Source organism: Scardinius erythrophthalmus, assembly GCF_964197995.2.
Source record: "Scardinius erythrophthalmus genome assembly, chromosome: 16".
Lineage (NCBI taxonomy): Eukaryota > Metazoa > Chordata > Actinopteri > Cypriniformes > Leuciscidae > Scardinius > Scardinius erythrophthalmus.
In genome coordinates, this window is record NC_138236.1 from 23,987,874 (window position 1) to 24,010,356 (window position 22,483).

General features: G+C 38.9%; 1 protein-coding gene across 3 annotated transcripts in view; it reads right to left on the bottom strand.

Moving 5' to 3' along the window:
* fhod3b (formin homology 2 domain containing 3b) overlaps positions 1-22,483 on the bottom strand; it is a 185,197-nt gene that overhangs the window by 33,934 nt on the left and 128,780 nt on the right. For all 3 annotated transcript variants that reach the window (XM_081389773.1, XM_081389772.1, XM_081389774.1), the window contains 5 exons: positions 16,415-16,509; positions 11,831-11,942; positions 10,088-10,182; positions 9,840-9,983; positions 9,335-9,576 (listed from right to left, as the gene is read on the bottom strand). In XM_081389773.1, coding sequence (XP_081245899.1) covers positions 9,335-9,576; positions 9,840-9,983; positions 10,088-10,182; positions 11,831-11,942; positions 16,415-16,509 — 688 coding nt within the window. The remainder of the gene's footprint in view (positions 1-9,334; positions 9,577-9,839; positions 9,984-10,087; positions 10,183-11,830; positions 11,943-16,414; positions 16,510-22,483) is intronic.

Here is a 22,483-nt window from a genome sequence, read left to right on the forward strand (position 1 = left end):
CATAGATGGATCCCTTGCTGTCTTTGATATCCCACAATCCTGTGCGTTCCACTCCATGACAGATACGCTAAAAAAGATAGACGGCATCTGAAAGTTGCGGTTGGAGGTCAGTTTGTGTGTAAATGTACGTTTTTGACCCACATTCTCCACTTTTTATGTCACTTATAGCGAGAAATTACTATTGTAGTAATTTACTGTAAATCATTACACCGTTACGCTGTCTCAGAAGTATGTCCAAAATCAGTTTTGTGAGGTACCTTCGTAGACAAACGCTGCCTACAAAGTCATTGCCTGATAGGGCAGCGAGGCAATAAGTCCTCTGCCTAAGTTTTCGGACGCAGCCATACTTGTAGTTTTCAAATAAGCCTGACGGACTTGATTAGCTGGATCAAGTGTGTTTACCTAAGGTTGAAGCTAAACTGCAGGGCTGTGGTCCTCCAGGAACTGAGTTTGACACCCCTGGCTTAAAGGAACGTTTCACACTTGTAATTTTTGCGGTGAACTTTTGCGGTGTTAACCTCGCATTGCGGTGCCAAACGTGTATGTTGTGAAACGATGCAGCGTTAGAATGTTACAGCTAGATTCTTAGCAACCGACAGCCAATCACGCGCCTCGTTTTCATGTTTTGGACAGTCATGGAAACACAGCACGTTGTATAAACATTATGTTTCAGCGTCTGAGGAAAAAATAAAATGTCAGCAAAATATGATATGAGGATATGCAATGCTAGAGCTTTTATGTAAACATACTGTGTGTGGCATTAGCCCAATCAGTGTACAGTGTGAAACGTCACCGTTTGAATACCCAAAAATAATTGTCAAGCCCGGGTAAATTACTGTATGAGCAGTGTGAAACATGAAGCAAGATAATCCAGGAATCTCTTTATCCGTTGTGAATGACCCAGGGTTAACTATTTCAAGTGTGAAAAGCCCTCAAGAGATGATCAAGAAAAGATGGGATAAAGAGCTTACGAAAACGCATAAGCCAGACTTGAACCAACATGAGAGCCACAAACTTCTCCTTTTAAATTGTTCACCAGAGCTCACAAACTTGATTTTGTTTCCATCTTGTTCCCTTACCTGCCACAAGAACTGCATGATGTGTTTGAGTACTTAACATCTGACAGACTGCACAGAAAAGACAGAACATGAAAAGTGAGTAATCGACACATACATTACAGAAAGATTAGTCTGATTCAAAGCTGTGACAGAAACAGAGGACAGAGGAACAAGCGCAGTCGAGAGACAAGTACAGAGGCGACACAGACAGAACGTGAATCAAAGCAGCCTCTGTTTATCAGTGCAAAAATCTGTTTAAGATTACATTACATACAAGCAATTTTTGCCCGGTTTCACAGACAAGGCTTAAGCCTAGTCTCAGACTAAAATGTATGTTTGAGCTGTTTTAACTGAAAGCAACTTGCACTGACATGTCTTAAAATATGTCAGTGCCATTGTTTTGTCTCAAGATGCACACCAGTAATGTTTTTTCTAAGGTACGTCTATAAAAACTACTTAAATGTCCTAATTTAACTAAGGCCTAATCCTGGCTTAATCTAAACCCTGTCTGTGAAACCGGCGCTTTTATGCTTTTAAGAGCCAACCAAAAATAATAATACTAATCTGTCAGAGTGAATATTTTTTTGCATGTAAATTAACTACTTTTAAAAGATGATCAATGGAGAAAGATGCTTTTTGCCAAATGGTGGTTATAACACCTAACGCAGGGGCAAACCAGTCAAATATTGACCCCATGCTTGCTATTGCTAGTTGCTTTAGTCATCAATAGTTTCCAAGTTTTCCCAGAAGAGAAGATTTTGATGTCATGTTGACTTTATAAGTGTACTGTGCCCTTAGCATAAGACTGTTGTGTAATTAGGTTATTACAGCATTAATCATATTAAAGCTGCATATTGAAGAGTTTGCAAACAGTCTCAACAGAGAGAGCTGTCTTTGATCCACTTTAAAATCCAGATGGGTTCCTCAAGCTGCCACAGTCTTAATGTCAGGCAAACATGCACATGACATTGCAAAGCATTTTCAGCTTCATTCTCATGAAATGTGGACCCTACAGGCACTGTCCAGGTTGAAATACAATTGCCCTTTTATATGTGACTTAATTTACAGGCTTTTCTTGGCTTTGTAGTGGTACAATGCCTCAATGAAAGGCAGATGAGTTGTAAATGTCAGTAAAAGTTAGCATCCTTTAGGGAGTGTCTTGCACTACAGTGGCTGGTTCCAAAAAAAAAAGAAAAAAAAGAAAAGAAATAAGTCTTTTTACATTCCATCAAATATTAAGGAACCAACATAAAACCCATTGAGTATAAAGATTTCTCATGCAGGCTATGATCGTACTGGTATATATTTCTCCTTTTATTGTTCTTAGGATTTGATATATAAGACAGGTTAAGCCATATTGTACATTGAATATTAAATATTGCACATGACCATAAGACGCAGCGAGTGTAGCACTTTTTGTGAGGGTGCAATTTCTGGTGGATACAGGACATTTTACTGTGTTCTCTTGGAAGAGGATACAAAGGGATAGAGTGATGATCCACTAGGTGAGGATCTGACTCTTTTCAGAAGGTAGGTTTGATGGAACAGACAAAACAATAAACCCTTGCCATTCACAGGAGATCCAGAGATCAAGCAAACCCCATGTCACACTTCCTTCCTATTAGAGCATGAAAGTCCACAAATACTGTGGTCATAGTGTTTGTGAGTCTTGAATCAGTGAAAACAGACATGGGTTTCCAAATGTTACTTCTTAGGGATCTCATAGCTTGACTTATGTGGGAGTGAAAGTCATTCTCTGAATCAGACATGCAGCTTTGAATGGCTATATTCCAAACTTTATTGTCAGTATAGACAGCTCCCTTTTTAAGACAGATTTTGACGTTAACGTAGCTAATATATCAATCAGATGCTACTATTTCAGATCTGAATAAAATATTTGTAATTGACTTTGACACAATGCCTTCTGGGCAGGGATGTATGTATGTATGTATGTATGGATGGATGGATAGATAGATAGAGATAGACTTCATGTGAGGTGTGTCAAATTCAATTAAATTTCAAACTTGAAAGAGAGCCAATTATTAAGTACTGAATTCTGAACATCCCTGGTTTTGGGGTAGCTTTAACTCCAAATGATATTTGAGAAGCTGCCTTAAAATGTGGCTATATTCTCCTGTCTACTGGAGCAGCTTTTGTGTCAGGAATGTTCATGTCTTTGTGTAGGGAGCTCACTAGGGTTTGGAACAGAGCCCATACATGCATAGCAATTTGTTCTGTGAGTGGCGAGAATCTACTGCGTCTATCTGCACTACCTGCAGTGCTTGTCTGGGTCTCGACCCTGCAGAGTGCCCCCGGAAACCTTGTCCGAATCCACCGGGCAAGCAGGAAGAAGGGTGGAAGAGAGCAGAGGGAGGACAGGGGACAGGGGGTCTTCGCTTGGGGAGGTGGAGGCTGAGGAGGTAACAGAGGAACCCTGGGACGGGAGGGCCCCCAAGGACCTGACCGAAGCCCAAGAAGACAGTCTGGGTGATATAGGGGGGCCAAAATCAGGGGTAAAAGGAGGGGAAGACACTGGGGCCTTACGGATAACCTTACTCCCAGACCTTTCCCGGAGGTTTTCCTCATTGTCTGTATCAACGGCATTTGGAATGAAGTTGACCATGCACTTTAATGGCAAACACAAGCTAGAAGCTTCCTCTACTGTTGATGCCATCCAGCTACGAACAACAGAATAACAGCAGAAGTTCGAGTAAATGATGGGAAAAACCATGATATGTTGGGAGACATTTATGTTAGTCAAGTCAGGGAAGAGATAGCATCAGAAAATGGATAAGGATCTACAGTCTGGTTTCTAGCTCTAAGACTCAACACCCTGGAATCCTATTCTGCTGAAATACCTTTCGTATGCCTGTCTAGAGAGCTCTGCTTTCTGTAGCTCCTCATCCTTCTCCTCCTCTTCCTCCTCTCTGTGGCGAAAAGGAGGTATTGAGGGTTGTTAGGAGGGTTAAAGAAAAGGTAAAGCGAAAATGAAAGGAGAGGACAAGAACCTTCACCACATGCTCTGACGGTCAGAAGAAATGACACAGGAAATCATAACACAAAACCAACTCATTCTCATCCTTGGGCGTCATATACTGACGCTTTTGACATTTCGTCGACAACGAATGCACATGGCACCCTTTAGCGTCAATATGACACGCACAGAGCTTTGTTCGGTTATGGGTAGGTTTAAGTCTAGTGTAGGGTTAGGGTTAGACCGCTAGGAGGCGCCTTCTGGCCCATTTCTATCTGCGTCTCATATTGACGTTAAAGGGTGCCATGTGCGTACGATGTCGACGAAATGTCAAAAGCGTCAATATATGACGCCCTAGGATGAGAACGGGCTGCACAAAACATATAGACAGTCATATTACGTTACTTGGTTAAACTTTTCTGGTATTACAAAATGACAGTCACATCAACACAACAAGAAGGATACAAACCATTGTGAATAATGCTGCCTTCATATTTTATCTGAATTATTGTAAATATGAGTTGTTTTACCAAAAATTCTGAATATTCTACAAGCTGATTATCTAGATCGAATGGTGAATGTATCCAATAGTGTGGGAAATGTTTATGGTTGCTACACTTTCTTCAAAATCCGTAAATATCTTCTTTACATTTTGGCTTTAATAAGCCAATTTCCCCAAAAGATATGCAAGTATGAACCAGCCGTCCTACATGATTCCTATTCTTTCCGACAACAAGGCAATTGAACACAACATACGTCTACAGCGTGACCAGTGTAGTCCGACTTCTGAATGAATGACGCTTACAATTTGATTCTTTTTTACTGAATCAAAAGCATACAGTGCAACTAGTCCAGTCCAATTCTTGAACAAATGACTCCAATGAGTCAGCTTTTTTTTAATGAATCAAACACGGATAACTTATGCCGCAATCAAACTAGACGCAAAATTTCACTGCAACACAATATGAAGTTTTTGTTTAAATATAATTCAACATTTAATATGTCCAAAATGAAATAATATTCACTCCACTTTACTGCAATGCAGCAATCCTGCAGATTTATTGAAGTGTGTGTTCTTTTAATTCAAATAAGTGGTTATGATGTGACATCAATCTTTTATTGGTCACATGTCTTTATATGAAAAAATTTCACAGGTCAGAGTTCACCAAACTTGAACTGTGGAATGTAAGCGAAGTTCATATGAGCTTGCATTTCCTTCCACTTGTGTATGCATGGAAGTCAATGGAACGAAAAGTGAAGTATGGTTGTTAATTTGATGTGAACTGTAGTTAAAGATGCACATTATGTGTTTTGTCAGCAAAATTGTATAAATATTAATGAATGAAATATGTTATCATGCTTTTTGTTTAGTATAGTTGTTTAATATAGTTAACGCCAACTATTGGATTTAATTTTTGCCAGTACTAAAAAGACTATGAAAGTCATCAAAAAGTGTGTAAGCCAACCTTTTGTAAGAATTGCATTGATTCTTTCAAAAATATACTAAAAGTACTAAAAAAAAATAGTTTCTGGAACTATTATAGAGCTTTAGTTTTTAGGAGGAATCTAAACCAGAATCGTTAAAATCATCACAATTCTCTTCCCATTGTCAGATCAGACCAATAACTGATTTTTGGGTCATGACCCACCAGTTGAGACCCACTGAGATACACAGCAGTTAATAGAGCAAAGAATTAAGACCTTCAGGAGGAAGAGGACAAGTCCTGTTCCTCACTGCTCAAAAGTTTCTCTCTCTTTCCGTCTCCTAGTAGACTGGTATTTATTACTAATATGGAAAACACCGCACATCAAAGGTCCTTCTAATTTCCTGTGGTGGGTTAGCTAACAGACATCAGGATCAGATGACTGACTGAGATGAATTCAACTATCTGTCAACCAAACCGCTCTAAGAAAAATAACCCATGAAGCCCATCACTAACAGCATATCCTGTCATCAATAATTAAAAAGCACCAGCAGTCTGTGCAGCTCAACAAAAGGAAAGTAATGTGAAATATAAAGAGATTGTGACAGGAGTATTGCTGACCCTCAGACATATTCTTGGGTTTCAGACAGACAAGTTCACAGAAACAATTTTGTTAGTATTTAAAGCTGCAGTCCGTAACTTTTTTGGGTTAAAAATTATCCAAAATAAATTTGAGCAAGTACATAACCAGCCAGTGTTCAAAACTATCTGCTTGCCTTAGCTCGATTCAAAATGGTAAGCTTGTAATTAATGTTTTTAATTCCAGTGGTACTGGTCGATTTCCGTTTGAAATTCAAGCATGTCATTACGACACATCTGTACACATTAAGAAGGTGTCTCGGCTAGTAGGCTATATTGCGTGTGAGGATGTTGGAGGTGGAGATTTATAGCCTTTTCTCACAGCACTTGATATAATTAAACTTAGCAATTTGATGGCGGATCCAGAAAGGTTCAAACGACAAATCACCAGTGACAACTAGAGATTCACCTGTTGTAAAATGCAAAAGGACTTCGGAGTGGCTACAGAAAAAAAGAGACTGCAACCGGCCCATGCGAGAACAAGGATAAATATCAGAAAGGCATTAAATGTAGTCATGCAATGCTGATGTTGTTAACATTACAAATTTGAGAACAAAGTATAATTTGCACGGTTTGAAATTTGCGATTGTTAGATCTAATCAGCGCGATTTACTGCAATGCTTTTTTTCCCTTAGTTGGTCAGAACAAAAGTGGATTTTACTTACTTGTTCAGATTACATTTTCCAGTGAAAATTCTTATGTTGGTCATACTTCCAAAAAGTAGAATCTGTGTTTCCGAATGACTGTATCCACACCGACGCGGTGACTGACAGCCGCACATTCTCCTCAAAACATTGGATTCATCCGCGCTGTGCCGTGCCGAGTCACAACCCACGTAAAGTTGATAATTCCGCGAATAACTGCAATTGCAGATTTCGAACAGAGATGGCGACAAAGAGGAAATACTACGGACTGCAGCTTAATGTAATATTGATTTTGAATGATGCTGGTTGCTGATAACTCTGTGATGACAGATATTATAAATCTATGATATTTTCTTTAACACAAATTCAATAGATCAATCAGACATCAAAACATTTTAACATACAAGAGATCATTTTCTTTTTTTTATTTACTATATTTTAATCAGTATTTTGGTCTTGTTTTCCATTTAAAACATGTAAACATCCTTAAAACAAGATACAGTTACTTAATTTACTTACAATTAGATTTTAATATCTCTCTTATTTTCTTAGCCCATTGGTAAATAAGAATACAGTACAGTTCAAAAGTTTGGGGTCAGTAAGATGTTTTAAATGTTTTTGAAAGAAGGCTCTTGTGCTCAAGGCTGCATTTATTCAAAAACAATGTATTCAAAAATACAGTGAAAAAGCAATATTGAGAAATATTATACAAATTTTAAATAACTGTTTTTTATTTTAATACGTTTTAAAATGTAATTTATTCCTGTGATGGCAAAGCTGAATTTTCAGCATCATTACTCCTGTCTTCAGTCTTCAGTCAAATGATCTTTCAAAAATCATTCTAACATGCTGATTTGGTGCTCAAGAAACATTTCATATTATTATGCACATTATGTTCATATTATTAATTTTGAAAACAGTTACTTAATATTTTTGAGGAAACCATGATCAACTTTTTTTTTAATTCTTTAATGAAGAGAAAGATAAAAAGAACAGCATTTACATGAAATATAAAAATGTCTTTACTGTGACTTTTAATCAATTTAATGCATCCTTGCAGAATAAAAGTATTAATTTCTTTCCACAAATAAATAAATAAATGACTAACCTCAAACTTTTGAACTTCAGTATATGAATTAATTATATTATATTTATAATTATATATTATTTAATTTTATGGAATTCATTTTTTACTATGGACAATATCTAATTTGATGCTTAAAAATTTAAAATTTTCTTGTTGCAATGTTTGTATTTCTACTTTGTTTCTCATCGCGGACTCTAATTAATCAAATGGGACGGCCAATTCCACGCACTGCCGAGTAGATTTTCTGGGGCTCTAGTAAGATTTGCTCAGAGACACAGAATACCTCCAGACTTTTCAACATTCCACTAACACAGAGCGGCTGAGCTGGCCGTACTCTCACTCTTCTACAGCCTCACGTGAACTTACTGTGTCCCTCCAAACGACTGACTCGCTGGATGAGAGAAAAAACATATGAAGCTTTTCAATGGCTGATATACAGCTGCGGATATATGTACGTTCCCCTTTGTCCCTTGAAACATTCATAGGATGTGAGTAAGTTGTATGATTATAGTTTACAACTAAATATACAAGGACAAGATTGAGAACCACATGCTGTGCTACAGCCCTGAGAAGTATGCATAGCTTGTACCTCTATATTTCAGTAACTTCCTATTTCCCCTCAGCCTTACAGGTTCCCAACGCCTCCCTCGTGTGTATGTGATTAATATGAATGTCTGTGCACTAGCAAGCGCCCTCCATCTCTCCCTCAGAGCATTATTAAATTCTCCATCTTCTTTAGGGGCTTAAAAACTCTTATGTCAAAAGTAACATGATAGAACACCCAATATAAAACTGCTTCCTGTTCTTTAAAAATCAGTACTTCCTAAACTACACATGGTGTTTTATGGCTGAAAGTGAATACATGTGATCAGGGGAAGGTAAAAAATGGCTTAGTGTAGGATTTTCACTTTAAATTTTTCATAGACCATGCAAGAAAACAGTTGAAAGTGTCAAATCATAGTTTTTACTTAAAAAAAATATGTTCATAGTCTATATTTTGTTTGGTTCTTCAGTAAATATATCTAAACCTACAAATAAATGTACTTTGGAGGTATTTGTTAATAATGTAAAATTATTATTTTATAATTCAATTATTAAAATAATCAAATAACCTGTCTAAAGCTAAATAAATCATGTAAAAGCAAATGAATAAATAAGTACAGTACATAAATATAAACACTGCCAATGGAGTTCATTTTAATTATATTATTTGGATATATAATTGAAAACAAGCTGCTTCTCAAGTAAATGTATGTTGTTATAGCAATATTTACATATTTTCTCTATACAAATAATACATTATTGCACTACTCCATATATATATACATATATATATATATATATATATATATATATAGTTTCCCAGTTCAAATACCTTAAAAAATGTGTTAGGTGTTTTGACGGAAATAGCACTTGTTTAAAGGATTCTGTCATTAGTTTTTAAATGGCAGAAATACAAAATATCATTTCAAAAGTAAACTTCTCGCTGTGTCTTTCTCTCTTCTCACCTTTCACTGATATCCTCAATCCTCTGGCCATTAAAGGGTAGGACGTTGGGTGTGTGGCTGTGGCAGGGGGAAGTAGGAGCAGAAGTGTGGCCTTTCCCATTTTGGAGCGAGTGTCTTCGGCTGCGTCGTCGTTCCAAACCCCGCCTCTCAGGTGTGGCCCCCACGCTGGCCCGACGTCGACTTTTATGCCCAGATGGAGAAGGCTGAGCCTCATCATCCCCATCTTCATGACGAAGGATTGACTATGGATATACATGACTATTAGACTAACAGCAAATAGAAAATGTTGCATTAAAGCATCACAGCTAAGGATAACTCAAGGTCTATCTACAGTCCAAATTTTTGGCACAAGAAACATGCATAAAAATTGTTCAGTATACTTGTCAGTTTTTGTGTGAAAAAAATATTTTATAGTTTCCTATCATTCAGTTACACTGGTGTGAATTTGAACCTCTGGATCAATCAGTCGCCTTCCAATTGAAAAGCAAACTGAGCATGTGCTAACCTCATAGATGTTGAACTGCTCCACAAGATCCAAGTCTGTACCCTTCCTGTTGACGTGCCTCTGGGCCACGGCCTCCATGCCCTGCTCCTCCAGACTGTCCACCACATCATAGAAAGAGTCCTGGTCTGGCAGACCAGCTAATGTCTGGAGGAACACCACAGATATGTGAGAATATTTATAACAAACACATGTAACTGAGAGTGTGCAAAAAGAGTCTGAAATCTTTGAAACATATACTGTGCAGGTACCTTGTTGATAAGGGTCATGGCATAAACCAACAGCTCAGTGTCCATTCCATCTTTCTCATCCAGGATTTCCATGGCATTGGACCAGGGCTTACAGCCTGGATACACATACATAAAAGGGTCATAAACTCTTGTCCATTTAATCAATTTAGACCTATTTAGTAAGGTTTTCATTTCAAGAATTTCACTTTTTAATGAAGCCTTTGTCTTCGTTATTGACACATTCTTCACAAGTTTGTTTTTTACTTTATGCCCACCAAAAATGTCTAAATGAATTTTAATTCAGAAATAGAAGAGGTGCATTCTTACGGAGACCCTAAAGAGACATGGTGGTGGAAAAAAATATGAGATGGGAGGAAAAATAATAAGTCAATGCTTTTGCCCCGAGAAACTGCGTTCCCTTGCAAAAACATTTGCGTTCCCCCAAGAAATTTTGCGTTTGTTCGCAAAATGTTTTGCGTTCCCCGAGAGACTCACAAAACCTTTCGAGCTCTTTGCGAGCGAACACAAAGTTTCTCAGTGGAACGCGAAACATTTGGAACTCAAAAGCATTGACAAATAATTTTTCCATCATCAAAATTTCTTGGGGGAACGCAAACGTTTTTGCAAGGAAACGTTTCTCCTAAACCGAGAAACTCTGTACATTCATTCAAGTCATTGTATGTTTGAATATAATTTTTTATGTTTTCCTGAATAAATTAATATATTCTGACAGACAACTGAATGTCATGTAATTCACCCAATTCTTTATATGATGGTAGTTGATTTGAATTCACTGAATTCAAAGAAACTGTGGATTAGTACCCCTCTTGTGGTGTTTGAAGTAAATCAGTTTAAATATGGCTGGTTCAGAAGCAAATGAGCAGCATTAGTTTGAGGATAAAATGTCTGTTATGTAGATTATTAGCAAAAGACGTTCTGCTTCATCTGCCAGCCTGTCTGTCTCTCACTGGGAGACCAGAGACAGCCTTCTCTCCTCTTATGTAACAGTATTAAAACAGTATTAAACCCTTTTTTCATCCTAGCTGTCTTATCTTAGTAGCTCTGGTCCTATCAACACCTTTTTCCATGAGCTCAGTCCATTAATCTTGATTTACTCCTGCTGTATTTTGGTCACTCTCAAAGCAGAGGTCGATTATATGAGCAATTACCAAAGAGTTGACTCAGCGAACAGACTGTTCTCAGAACTTGCCTAAAGAGTTATGAACAAATGTTCTTCCAGTAGCGTTAATATAATGTTGTTCAAAGTTATTCGGTCTTTAATGATGTTCTCAAAACGTAAAAAAAAAAGATACATCGGTCATGATTAAGAACTTTTTTTTTTTCCTGAAACGTTTTCTTTGTACGTTCATCTAACATTTTTTAAATGTTACTAGTTTCAGAATGCTTAGAGAACATTCAAAAATAATGTTTAACATTGAGAAACATACCAAATGGGAACATTAGCTAAATTCATTAGCAGTTTGTTAACTGTCAGCTTCGCTTGTTGCTTCCTCTCTTCCCCTGTTTTAATCTGAAGGGAACCAAACCTCACCAGAGGACAGAGTTTCTCCCCATCATCTCTGGCCCACAAACATTGTAACAGCCAGACTCTGGATACGAGCTCAGATTGGACTCAAATACAGAGACTGAGAGTTGAAAAGAGCTGAAAATGGATTTCCAGAGACACTGTGACAACTTTCCAAGAACATTTCACTTTCCATATTGTGTGTGTGTTTGTTTGTTTGTTTGATGTGTTCACACTACCTTGCTTGGTGTCTACGGTGTTGACAGCCTGGATGAGGAGGGGTGCGTTGGTCTCGGTGTATTCCACAAAAACCAGCAGCAGCTTCAGAGCAGTTTTAACAACCAACCGGAACTGCAAACATATACACACACAGAACACACACAAAGAAAGAAACAATATTTATCTCTGTACAACAACATACACTAATCTTAACATTTGCCTTTACACTCCATAAAATGACATTCTGCTGCAGCCCACACTTGATCTTACACTGTCTAAACACTTTCTAAATTAACTGTGTATTTAAAGGGTATTAAAGCCCAGAGAACATCTTGACACTTTTTCCTGAATTGGGTACCATGGAGGATATTGATAACAACATCTGACACATAACTGCAAACTGACAGGAAGAGGAGCTACTTTAAATGTCCTGCAATGTCTCTGTGATATGACCCCTGTTTTTGTTCTCTCTCTCTCTGTACCATGTTCCAGAGGAGTCATGGCTTTAGCTTTTCTTATATTAATTTGTAGATCTAAACTCTAAAATATATGTTGCCATTTGTTTTTCACCTTTGTTTTTGATAGCCATAGTTCTATTGGTCTAACATTGGTATTTACTGTATGTATTTTTTTTTTTAGTAATTCATATTTCTTAGCATTTGTAACATTTCATTTTATCCTGTTTTCCAATGTACTTTCTTGCCTGTGTTCTTTCCAGTGTTCTTTCTCACGTCTCGGTTACGACTGTAACCTTGATTCCCTGAAAAGGACGCTGCGTCGAGAATGACGTTATGGGAACGCTCCGTGTGACTGTGTTGTGAAGTACGTGTGAAATTAGTCCAATGGTGCGACAGGACGTCCTAGGCGGGTGGCGTCACGACCAGGAAACTATAAGGCCTGCCCAAATAAAGCAACGCTAGCTTCTGATAGGATAAAGTCATTGGCAGGCATGCAGGAAGTATGGCAGGGGGACACAGCGTCTCATTTCTCTTTCAGGGAACCAAGGTTATAGTTGTAACCGAGATGTTCCCTTTCAAGGGAACTTGCACTGCGTAGAGAATGACGCTGTGGGAACGTTTATACCCACGCCGCCATAATGACAAGTGTCTGTCTTGTATGAAATCGTGAAGAGCAGCACTAAGATGAGAGCACCTGGGACCCTGGTGTGGAGTCCAGGTCTAGGTTATAAAACCTAACAAATGTATGTGGAGAGGACCATCCCTGCATTTTGCAGGGACACACGGTAAAATAGCCTTAGAGGCAGCCATGCTCCTAGTGGAGTGGGCCCGGACTGACATAGGTGAAGGTTGTTCGGCTGACTCATATTCAAGAGAAATAGCCTCAACTATCCACGCATTCTCTGCTTAAATGCTGGGACCCCTTGCTGGGTGACCCAAAACAGATGAAAGCTGTTCAGATTTACGCCACAGGGCAGCTCTGTGGACATAAGCATCTAAAGCTCAAACTGGACAAAGCAGATTGTTTCTTTCCAGGTCTGGATCCCGAAAGTGGAGAGGACAGAAGGCCTGCAGCACAACAGATCTAGCCACATTTGTGGGGACCTTATAGGAATATAACCCGGCCTAGGGTGAAAAAATGCCTTCACCATGCCAGGTGCAAACTCGAAGCACGAAAGGGCAACTGACAGGGCTTGCAATCACCTACTCTTTTAAGAGACGTGGTAGCAAGGAGAAACAAAGCTTTAAGAGTCATGAACTTGACTGGAACCTCCTCAATAGGTTTGAAAGGAGCCAAGGACAGGCCTTCTAACACCAAATCCCAGGCAGGCACGCACCATGGAGGAAACAGGTTACCAATAGGTATCTCACCAAGGACATACCACCCAAAGGAATGTGGTAAGCAGCAATGGCAGCCACATAGACCTTTAAGGTGGATGGAAGCAACACTGCGACAAATTTCTCTTGCATGAACTCCAGCACTGTACCAACAGGGCAGTTAACTGGGTCCAGCTGATGACCTCTGCACCAAGAAGTGAATACTCTCCACTTCAGGGCATACAGTTTCTTCATGGAAGGGAGTGAAGTATGGTCTCAACAACCTCTGTTGAGAGACCATAATCTATGAGCTGGGCCCCCTTTAGAGGCCAAGCCCACAGTTTCCACAACTCTGGATGGGGGTGATGAATTGGTACAGCGAGGGAAGAAAGGAACACAATTTAAAATGTTGTTTGCTCGCCATAACTCTTATATATGAGACAGACAACACCAAATAAGACAAACGATTTCAACAGAATAGTGTTGCTTTGTTTGAGCAGGCTTTATAGTTTCCTGGTCGTGACGTCACCCGCCTATGAAGTCCCGTCACACCATTGGACTGAATTCACACATGCTTCACGGCGCAGTCACACCAAGCGTTCCCACAGCATCATTCTCGACGCAGCGTGAGTTCCCTTGAAAGGGAAATTACTTAATTTAATACATATACTCTGAAAACATGCCTTATTATCTTACAAATTTTTTTTCTGAAGTAAAGTATCTGTAATTATCAGGGATCATATATTTTTTACAGGAAACAATACAGAAATATTGATTTAAAAATGTTTAAAATGATATTTTTAGGAAAACAAGGTGAAAGAGAGAAGAGCCCTTAAATCCAATAGACAAAAGTGAATAAGTAAATAAAACAGAAATAAAGAAGAGCAAATAATACAGGATCATGAATGTGATTGTGAGTATGGAGAAAAGTGGAGGAACAGTGGGAGAAACAGATCTGTGTTTAATAATGTTAGAGCTGCTCTTTCAAACCATACAGTGCATTCCACATGTACCATATAACAGGAAGAGAGAGAGAAGAGGCAATAGGAAATGCATTTAAACACTGTTGTATCCAGCACAGAACTGCTCAAACATCTGATTTGATGATCACAAACATCCATTCACATCCAACCTCTACCACATACAGTACACGCACGCACACAGGTTTCTATGTTTTATGGGGGCTTTCCATAGACAATGATTTTTAAACTGTACAAACTGTATATTCGATTCCCTAACCCACTTAGTATATAAGCTGTTTTCCTCATGGGGACCAAAAAATGTCCCTACAAGGACGAGGATTTCGGATATTGACCCACCCCCACACACACCTGTCCTTTCATATATGCTCATTTTTGCCACTAGAGGGCTGGACAGGACCCAGAGAGAAAATCAACCCAGAACACTGCGTGCCGTGCGAACCTGTGCCACACTCTGTGTGCTGGCACACCTAGAAGTTGCCCTGCTGAGTTAAAGCATGCTTTACAAACATTGGCTCAAAAGAACATAAATACAGGGGAAAAACAGGAAAGTCAGTCATGAACACTGCGTGCAAAACTACGGCACCCTCTGAGTATTGTTCAAGCTGGCACACCTGGAAGCTGCCTTAACTTAAAACATTTGCAAACACTGGCTAAAAAGAACATAAATACAAGAAAACGTACCTTTCGGTCCTCATTGAATTCATTACTTCTGAACAAAATAATAGATCTGGTAGGCTTTCAAAACAAGTGTTTCTGATCTACTTTTGAACTACTTTTTGAAGTTTTGAAGACTAGGTTTTAAAACCAAGCAATAAAATGTATTAATATTACTATGAAGTGCATAGGTCCAGCAATATGCAAAATTATACAACTGATATAGGAGGAATAAATGTGATTAATGTGTCAAAATTGTATTATTTTCATTTCATTTTTATTTGAATTTTATTTAAATAATTTATTTTATTTTATTAAATGCATCAAGCATTGTCATAAGCATGCACCGATATTTTGGCGATACCAATAAGCCAATAATATTCATGTTCTGGCATAGTATTTTGTCTAAATAAATGAGAAGTTAAACACTAAAAACCAAAATCAACTGTTTTAAATAAATTACTGAAATTAGTGAATTTAGGCGTCAACACATTAATCTACATGAAAAACATTCATTGTGAGATTTTCTAAAAATAACATTTAACAGTGTTATTAAATTAATGGTGTTTTTACAGATTAACTTTGAGTGAGCATTAGATGATAACAAAGGCAATCTAAATATAAAAAAGGCAAATAAGCATGCAAAACTAAATATTTAATATTGGCTGACTTTCATATATGTTTGTGGTTTGGTTTCACATTCATGTTTTCATGCCTCTTAATTTGAAATTTAGTCATAGTCATGTTTTCTGTTTCATGGCATGTGATCCTGTCATATGTTCTTGCCATGTGGGTTCCTTTAGTTCATGCGTGTAACTCCACTTTTAGACACACTCACATATCGGTTAAGTGCATTTTTTATGTTGTGTAAATATATCAGTGTAACAAGTCATCCACTGGAAGAAGAGTTGGTAACACTTTATTTTACAGTGTCATTGTTATATATGTTACATGTAGTTACTGTAGTAATAACTATAAATTATGCATAATTACATGCGATTAACCCTAAACCAAACCATCATCCTAATCCTAACCCTATAGTAAGTACATGTAGTTAATTATTATTACTCAGTACTTAAATGTATAATTACACTGTAATACTGACACCTTAAAATAAAGTGTACCCAAAGAGTTAAATGACCCACTTGAAGTTAAATACACTTTACAATTTTAACAGTGAAATTTCCTTTACCTTTGATCCAACCAGTGTGTAAAGCCACTGTACAGTTTCATTGTGTCTGATAAGCCCATTCATTCCATCCACATACAGCATGATTTGTCCAAGAGCTAAAAGAGAGAAAGAGAGAGATATAATTAGGTTGGCTGAGGTGTTCTGTGTATTGCTAACTGGTCCAAGTCAAATGAGCCCATCACCACTATTCCTAGATATTCTTGTCCTTTGTTAAACTTAATATTCAACAATATTATTGATTTGACTGCACTGACACTATTGGATGAGAACTGAACTGAGCTGGACGATGACATTACTGTTTCCTGCAGAACTGCTTTATAGATTTAATAATGAGTGATCTTTACAACAGAATTGAATCAACACTGACTTCAGCTGAACAATGACACTATTTTCTTTTAGAGCTGCTGCATCATTGAATCATTCTCCTGTTATCACTGTAAATCTGCTTGACTTATAGCTTGGGTCCAGTGTTCGAACCATATAAATAGACATTTAATCAAATAACATGAAATTATTATTCAATAAATAAATAATACAAGTTGTTTGATTAGATAATAATGTAATATTCCTTTAATCAAATAATAATAAACGTTCTATTTTATTGGACTGAACTTTTTTAAATGAACTGTTGCAGATAACGTTAAGTAACGTTACATACATTTGCATGCTTTTTATGCTATTTATGCTTACAATATACATTTATGCTACAGCAAAAGCTGTAAATAAAAGGGGTCATATTTACATGCACTACATAGTACACATGCATAGTACATGCACTTTTACAAGTTGATTGTACTGAAATGTGTGTTGGCAGTGCCTGTACACAACCATCATAAAATGATAAAAATCCATCCAGTGATTTTTTTTTAATCTCCTTATATGTTTTCCAATTTCTAAAATCAAGCCGTTCGACCTAGTGACATCACACGGTCGGCCGTCCCTCCCACGATTTGTGATTGACAGCAGCGTTTCAAATCAGACCCGCCCTCGCTCGTGAGCGAGCTGTCAATCATCATAGTCTGCGCGTCATTGTTGATACTGGAGCACTGTCTATGAGCAGAATGGCGTCTTAGTGATTGTGGTGTTCTGTTTTTGGGTGTAATAAGGAACACAGCAGTCATGTTGATGTTCCTAAATCCGAACCGCTGAAGACACAGTGGCTGAGTTTTGTTTTCGAAGGGAATATTCCCCGCGATCAACGTCAATGCTTTCATGTTTGCGCGAATCATTTCACACCAGACCGCTTTACAAACGAGGGTCAGTATAAAGCTGGTTTTGCTAAGAAGCTGCTCCTGAAAAAGGATCGGTACCAACTTCGTGTTCCTGCTGCACCTCCAGAAGAACTGAAGCGAGTGTAACGTTTTATTAACCTTATATTAATATTTATATTAATCTTTGCAAATAGCTAGCACGCTTCACGATGAATGCGGCTATTTTTACACTCAGGGTAGGCTACATTACGGCATGTTTTCTATGTACGACGTTATCAATATAATTCATAATCCCACGTTTATAATGAACAACGCGTTATGATTATTGTGTTATTGTGTTAGAAACGGTGTACGCACAGAACAGAGGGGCGGGGTGAGCAAAGCTCGTTATCATTTAAAGACGCATGCACTTAAACGGCGTGCTGAAAACAGAGCTGTGTTTGACCAGGTAAAATGAGTGTTTTCTTACAATACTAATGAGAATTTTTAATTAAAGTATATTACAAACTTTTAATTTAGACCCTAAAGAATCATATTAGCTTGTACAAAAATGGCATTATATGACCCCTTTAAGCTATACAGAGCTTTTTATCAGATCATATTCCTTGGGAATTGAACCCATGAATACTGCCATCACTCTCAGAAAAAAAGGTACGAAAGCTGTCACTTTTGTTCCTTTTAGGTACTAATATATACCATTAAGGTACCAATATGCACCCTTTAGGTACAAAAATGTACCTTTTAAAAAGGTACAGCGCCAGTGACAGCTTTCGTACCTTTTTTTTCTGAGAGTGATGATTGAGCCACAGGAACACAATAAATAGTTCACTGCTTTGAAGTCAAGTTAATCAATTACATCTATTGGCATAAAATTAGAACTTTATTTCATGTGTGTTAGCGTGGGATTTGAACCTGTAGACATTTGTATCAGGAGTATGCTGGCCCACTTCACCACTGGATTATTCCTCATATGCACACATACATTTAGCAAGTGCCTAGCGTTTTAGTATATAATATTACTTGAGAAAAATTGTGTGCTTTGAAAATTATTCTCACTTGAAATGCAACAGTGAAGCAAAACTGCTTCATACCACTGGGTAAGAACTTGTGTGTGTCTTTGCATGTGAACAGCAGTGATACAACAGTGTGGTCAGTGTTTCCATTGTCTCCTTAGCAACTCAGGGGAGGTCTTCTGGTAAAGGAAGTGTCGTGACAGAACTTGAACTATAAAGAAAACTCTTCACACGCCAATGAACCCTCACATATGTGTCCAAAGTTTAAAGTAATCAGAGTACAAACAGATACAGCCCTTTATATGTGAAGAGCAGGATTTTGTTCTGATCAAAGTGAAGAGTGTCAATGAGATCCATCTGGAGCTGTCTGAATACACAATCTGCTGCAAAGAATTATTGTAACACACACACATTAACTCACCCACTCCCTTTAACAGGTTAACCGTTCTCAAATAAACAACTGAACTTTGCACAAAGTTTAAGGACTGTTACACTTTCAATCTTGACACAGAAATATACAAACACACATCTACAAAACCACATTTATAGGTTAATGCATTCAAGTCGCATTGTTGAGAGAGTGTTCTGGAATTTTTTTAGGTATTGGAGTGTCTATTAAACAATGATGGAGGAAGCGAACTGACCTAAGCTTGTGTGTTTGGATAGCCTAGTTATAAACGCAGCTTCAATATTTTTAAATTTTGCAATTTAATACATAACGCATAATGCAATATTGGAAATTATCTAAAAATATTTACTAAATATTGTAAAACGCTGTTGCTTGGTCACTTATAAAAAGCACCCAGAGAGAATGCAAACATAACTTTTGTTTACATTTTTTTCAAATATCTCCTGGCAAGTTAATGCTGTAGATTAAGTAAGGGATAATGTATAGTGAGCCGGTTGTTATAGTGAATAACAACCCCGACAGGCTGAACGGGATCCCGACGCGAAGCGGAGGGATCTTGAATCAGCCTGAAGGGGTTGTTATTCACTATAACAACCGGCTCACTATACATTATCCCGCTTATTACATGGCTACCTACAAAATAAATAAATAATTTGCCGCGAATTATTGATTTAAAAAGGGGTTATTGATTTAAAAACGATTGTATTGCTTCCGCTAAAGAAAATAGTCCGTTCCGCGTCCATAGCAACGCGCTGTTTTTCATGGCAACGGTCTGTTATACTTCGCAGCGGTCTGTTATAAAGAAATAACAGACCGCATTCTATATTGGAATTCAGCCAAGCCATGTAATAAACTTTGTTAACCCTCATTCCCAAACCAACCAACAATTTTTCGATTAATGCTGCTAAATTAATGTCATTTAATTTATGTATTAATGCAATAAGCATTACGATTGGACAGTAACTAAAGACTTTGTAGCACCATAGTGAATGTGTTGTATAAATGTTAGGAACAGTTATTTTCATGTAAACTAATGTTATTACTTACTTGGATTACTTGGATGCGATTAATCGCAATTAATCGCATCCAAAATATTAAATTTTGTGTTTATATATGTGTATGTACTGTGTATAATTATTTTATATATAAATACACACACATGCATGTATATATTTAAGAAATATTGCATGTATATACTGTATATATATATATATATATACAGTATACAATTTATATTTGTAACGGGGTTTAGATGTTACGGGAAGAAGGAGGCGGGAACCGGCGAACATTCAACAATATTTAATAACAAAATACACAAATACAATAATAAAAGTAAAAGCCAGCAGCCCCTCACGGACGACTGCTGGCGACACAAACAGAAACAAAACATGAACTAAAAATCAGGCCTGTCCTCTCTCGCTCTTCACTGTCGTCGCTCCTCCTTTATGCCTCCGCTCCTCCGTGAGAGATGCGAGACCGGTGCGTCTCACAGGTGTAGCTCATCATAATTACGCCACCGGCCTCGCGCCGTCCTCCCACGGCCCTCGGCCTCGTCCTGCTCGCCACATACCCCCATCGCCCCTCGCAGGCCGGGGGGTACCACCGAGGCTGCGCCTACTCCCCCCCCCCCCCCTCCCCGGGGGGACCGATCACGGCGGCTGCGGTACCTGGGGGTATGGACAGACGAGGCGAGAGTACAGGAGACGGAAGCATGAGGAGCGACAGAGACGAGAGAGGGGAGAGAGAAAAAAAAAAAAAAAAAAACCTTGATCCGGTTCCCACAACGCGCTGCCATCCGGCCCGCCACCCGCTGGGCGATCTTCTCCGCGGTGCCTGGCGGTGACGCTGGATAGACCTCGGTGGACGGCACGACACTCCTCCGCCGCCTGGTGGACGGCGACGGCTCCTCCAGGTTCGGGCAGTCGGCAGGAGTCCCCCGTTCCCTGCTCCTCCCCGTCATGGCGGATGGCAGCAGGCTCCGGCCCACGGCGAACGGCGACGACTCCTCCGCTCCCTACCGGACGGCAGCCGCCCCTCCAGCACCCAGGCGGCCAGCAGCGAGCTCGTCCGTCCCCCCGGCAACTCACTCCAGCGCACCGCCTCGAGCGTCCATGGCGACGGAAACTGCCCGCCATGCTCGATGGCACCGCGGATTCCCAACAGCGGCAAGGGCTCTTTGACAGCGCGTTCCTCCTCCTTCCCGGGTTTCGGCACCAATGTAACGGGGTTTAGATGTTACGGGAAGAAGGAGGCGGGAACCGGCGAACATTCAACAATATTTAATAACAAAATACACAAATACAATAATAAAAGTAAAAGCCAGCAGCCCCTCACGGACGACTGCTGGCGACACAAACAGAAACAAAACATGAACTAAAAATCAGCCCTGTCCTCTCTCGCTCTTCACTGTCGTCGCTCCTCCTTTATGCCTCCGCTCCTCCGTGAGAGATGCGAGACCGGTGCGTCTCACAGGTGTAGCTCATCATAATTACGCCACCGGCCTCGCGCCGTCCTCCCACGGCCCTCGGCCTCGTCCTGCTCGCCACAATATTATATATAAATAACTTTTTTTTTCTTAAATATATACATGCATATGTGTGTATTTATATATATACACACACATACATTATATAAACACAAACTTATATTTTGGATGTGATTAATCGTGATTAATCGTTTCACAGCCCTAAAAAAGATAAACGTCACTCCAGCCATGGAACACCATTCAATCACATTTTATGAGATTTTACTCATACACCAACTTTATGAGCACATTTTACTGAAATTCATGTTGACATCTTGCTATGAGGAGTTCTTTAAAGCTTATTTAACAACAGTAACCAAGGGGGCGGAGTTTAAAAAAGGAAAGATTGATACTGATTTCAAGTTGCATTGGTGAATGTTGACTGTAAAGGTTAGTTTCTATTCTGTGCACTGTTGATGTAGAACAGGGATTAGTTTTTATGAGGTGACAGGATTGTGCACAGAAATAATAAAATAAATAACAGAGTGCTAAAAATGCTTCCTATCTTTGTCAGTACTGACACTGCCCAATGCATCTATTTGATTCTGACCAAAATGATTTGAATGCGCATCAAAATTACGATTTCCGAACTTCCATGGAGGGAAAGGCAGCATATGTTCAAGCTGAGAGACTCCGTGGACAGGCAGGAGTCATAACAAACAGACTCGCACGCACACATAGAGCAGTTTAAATATTGCTCTTGAAGCCTGAAATCTCAGCCTGTGTGGCAGTGCAGTGGGGAAAACATTTGAGCAGGCTGATCCACCCAAGCGTAACATGACTTCCATTTGTAGCAGGACACGTAAAGCAGGTCATAACAAGAGCTCAGGGAACTCCATAGGAGGCCACTAAAATCACAGAGCTTCCATTTGACTGGAAAGACTTGAGGAAGAAATAAAACTGAGAGCACTG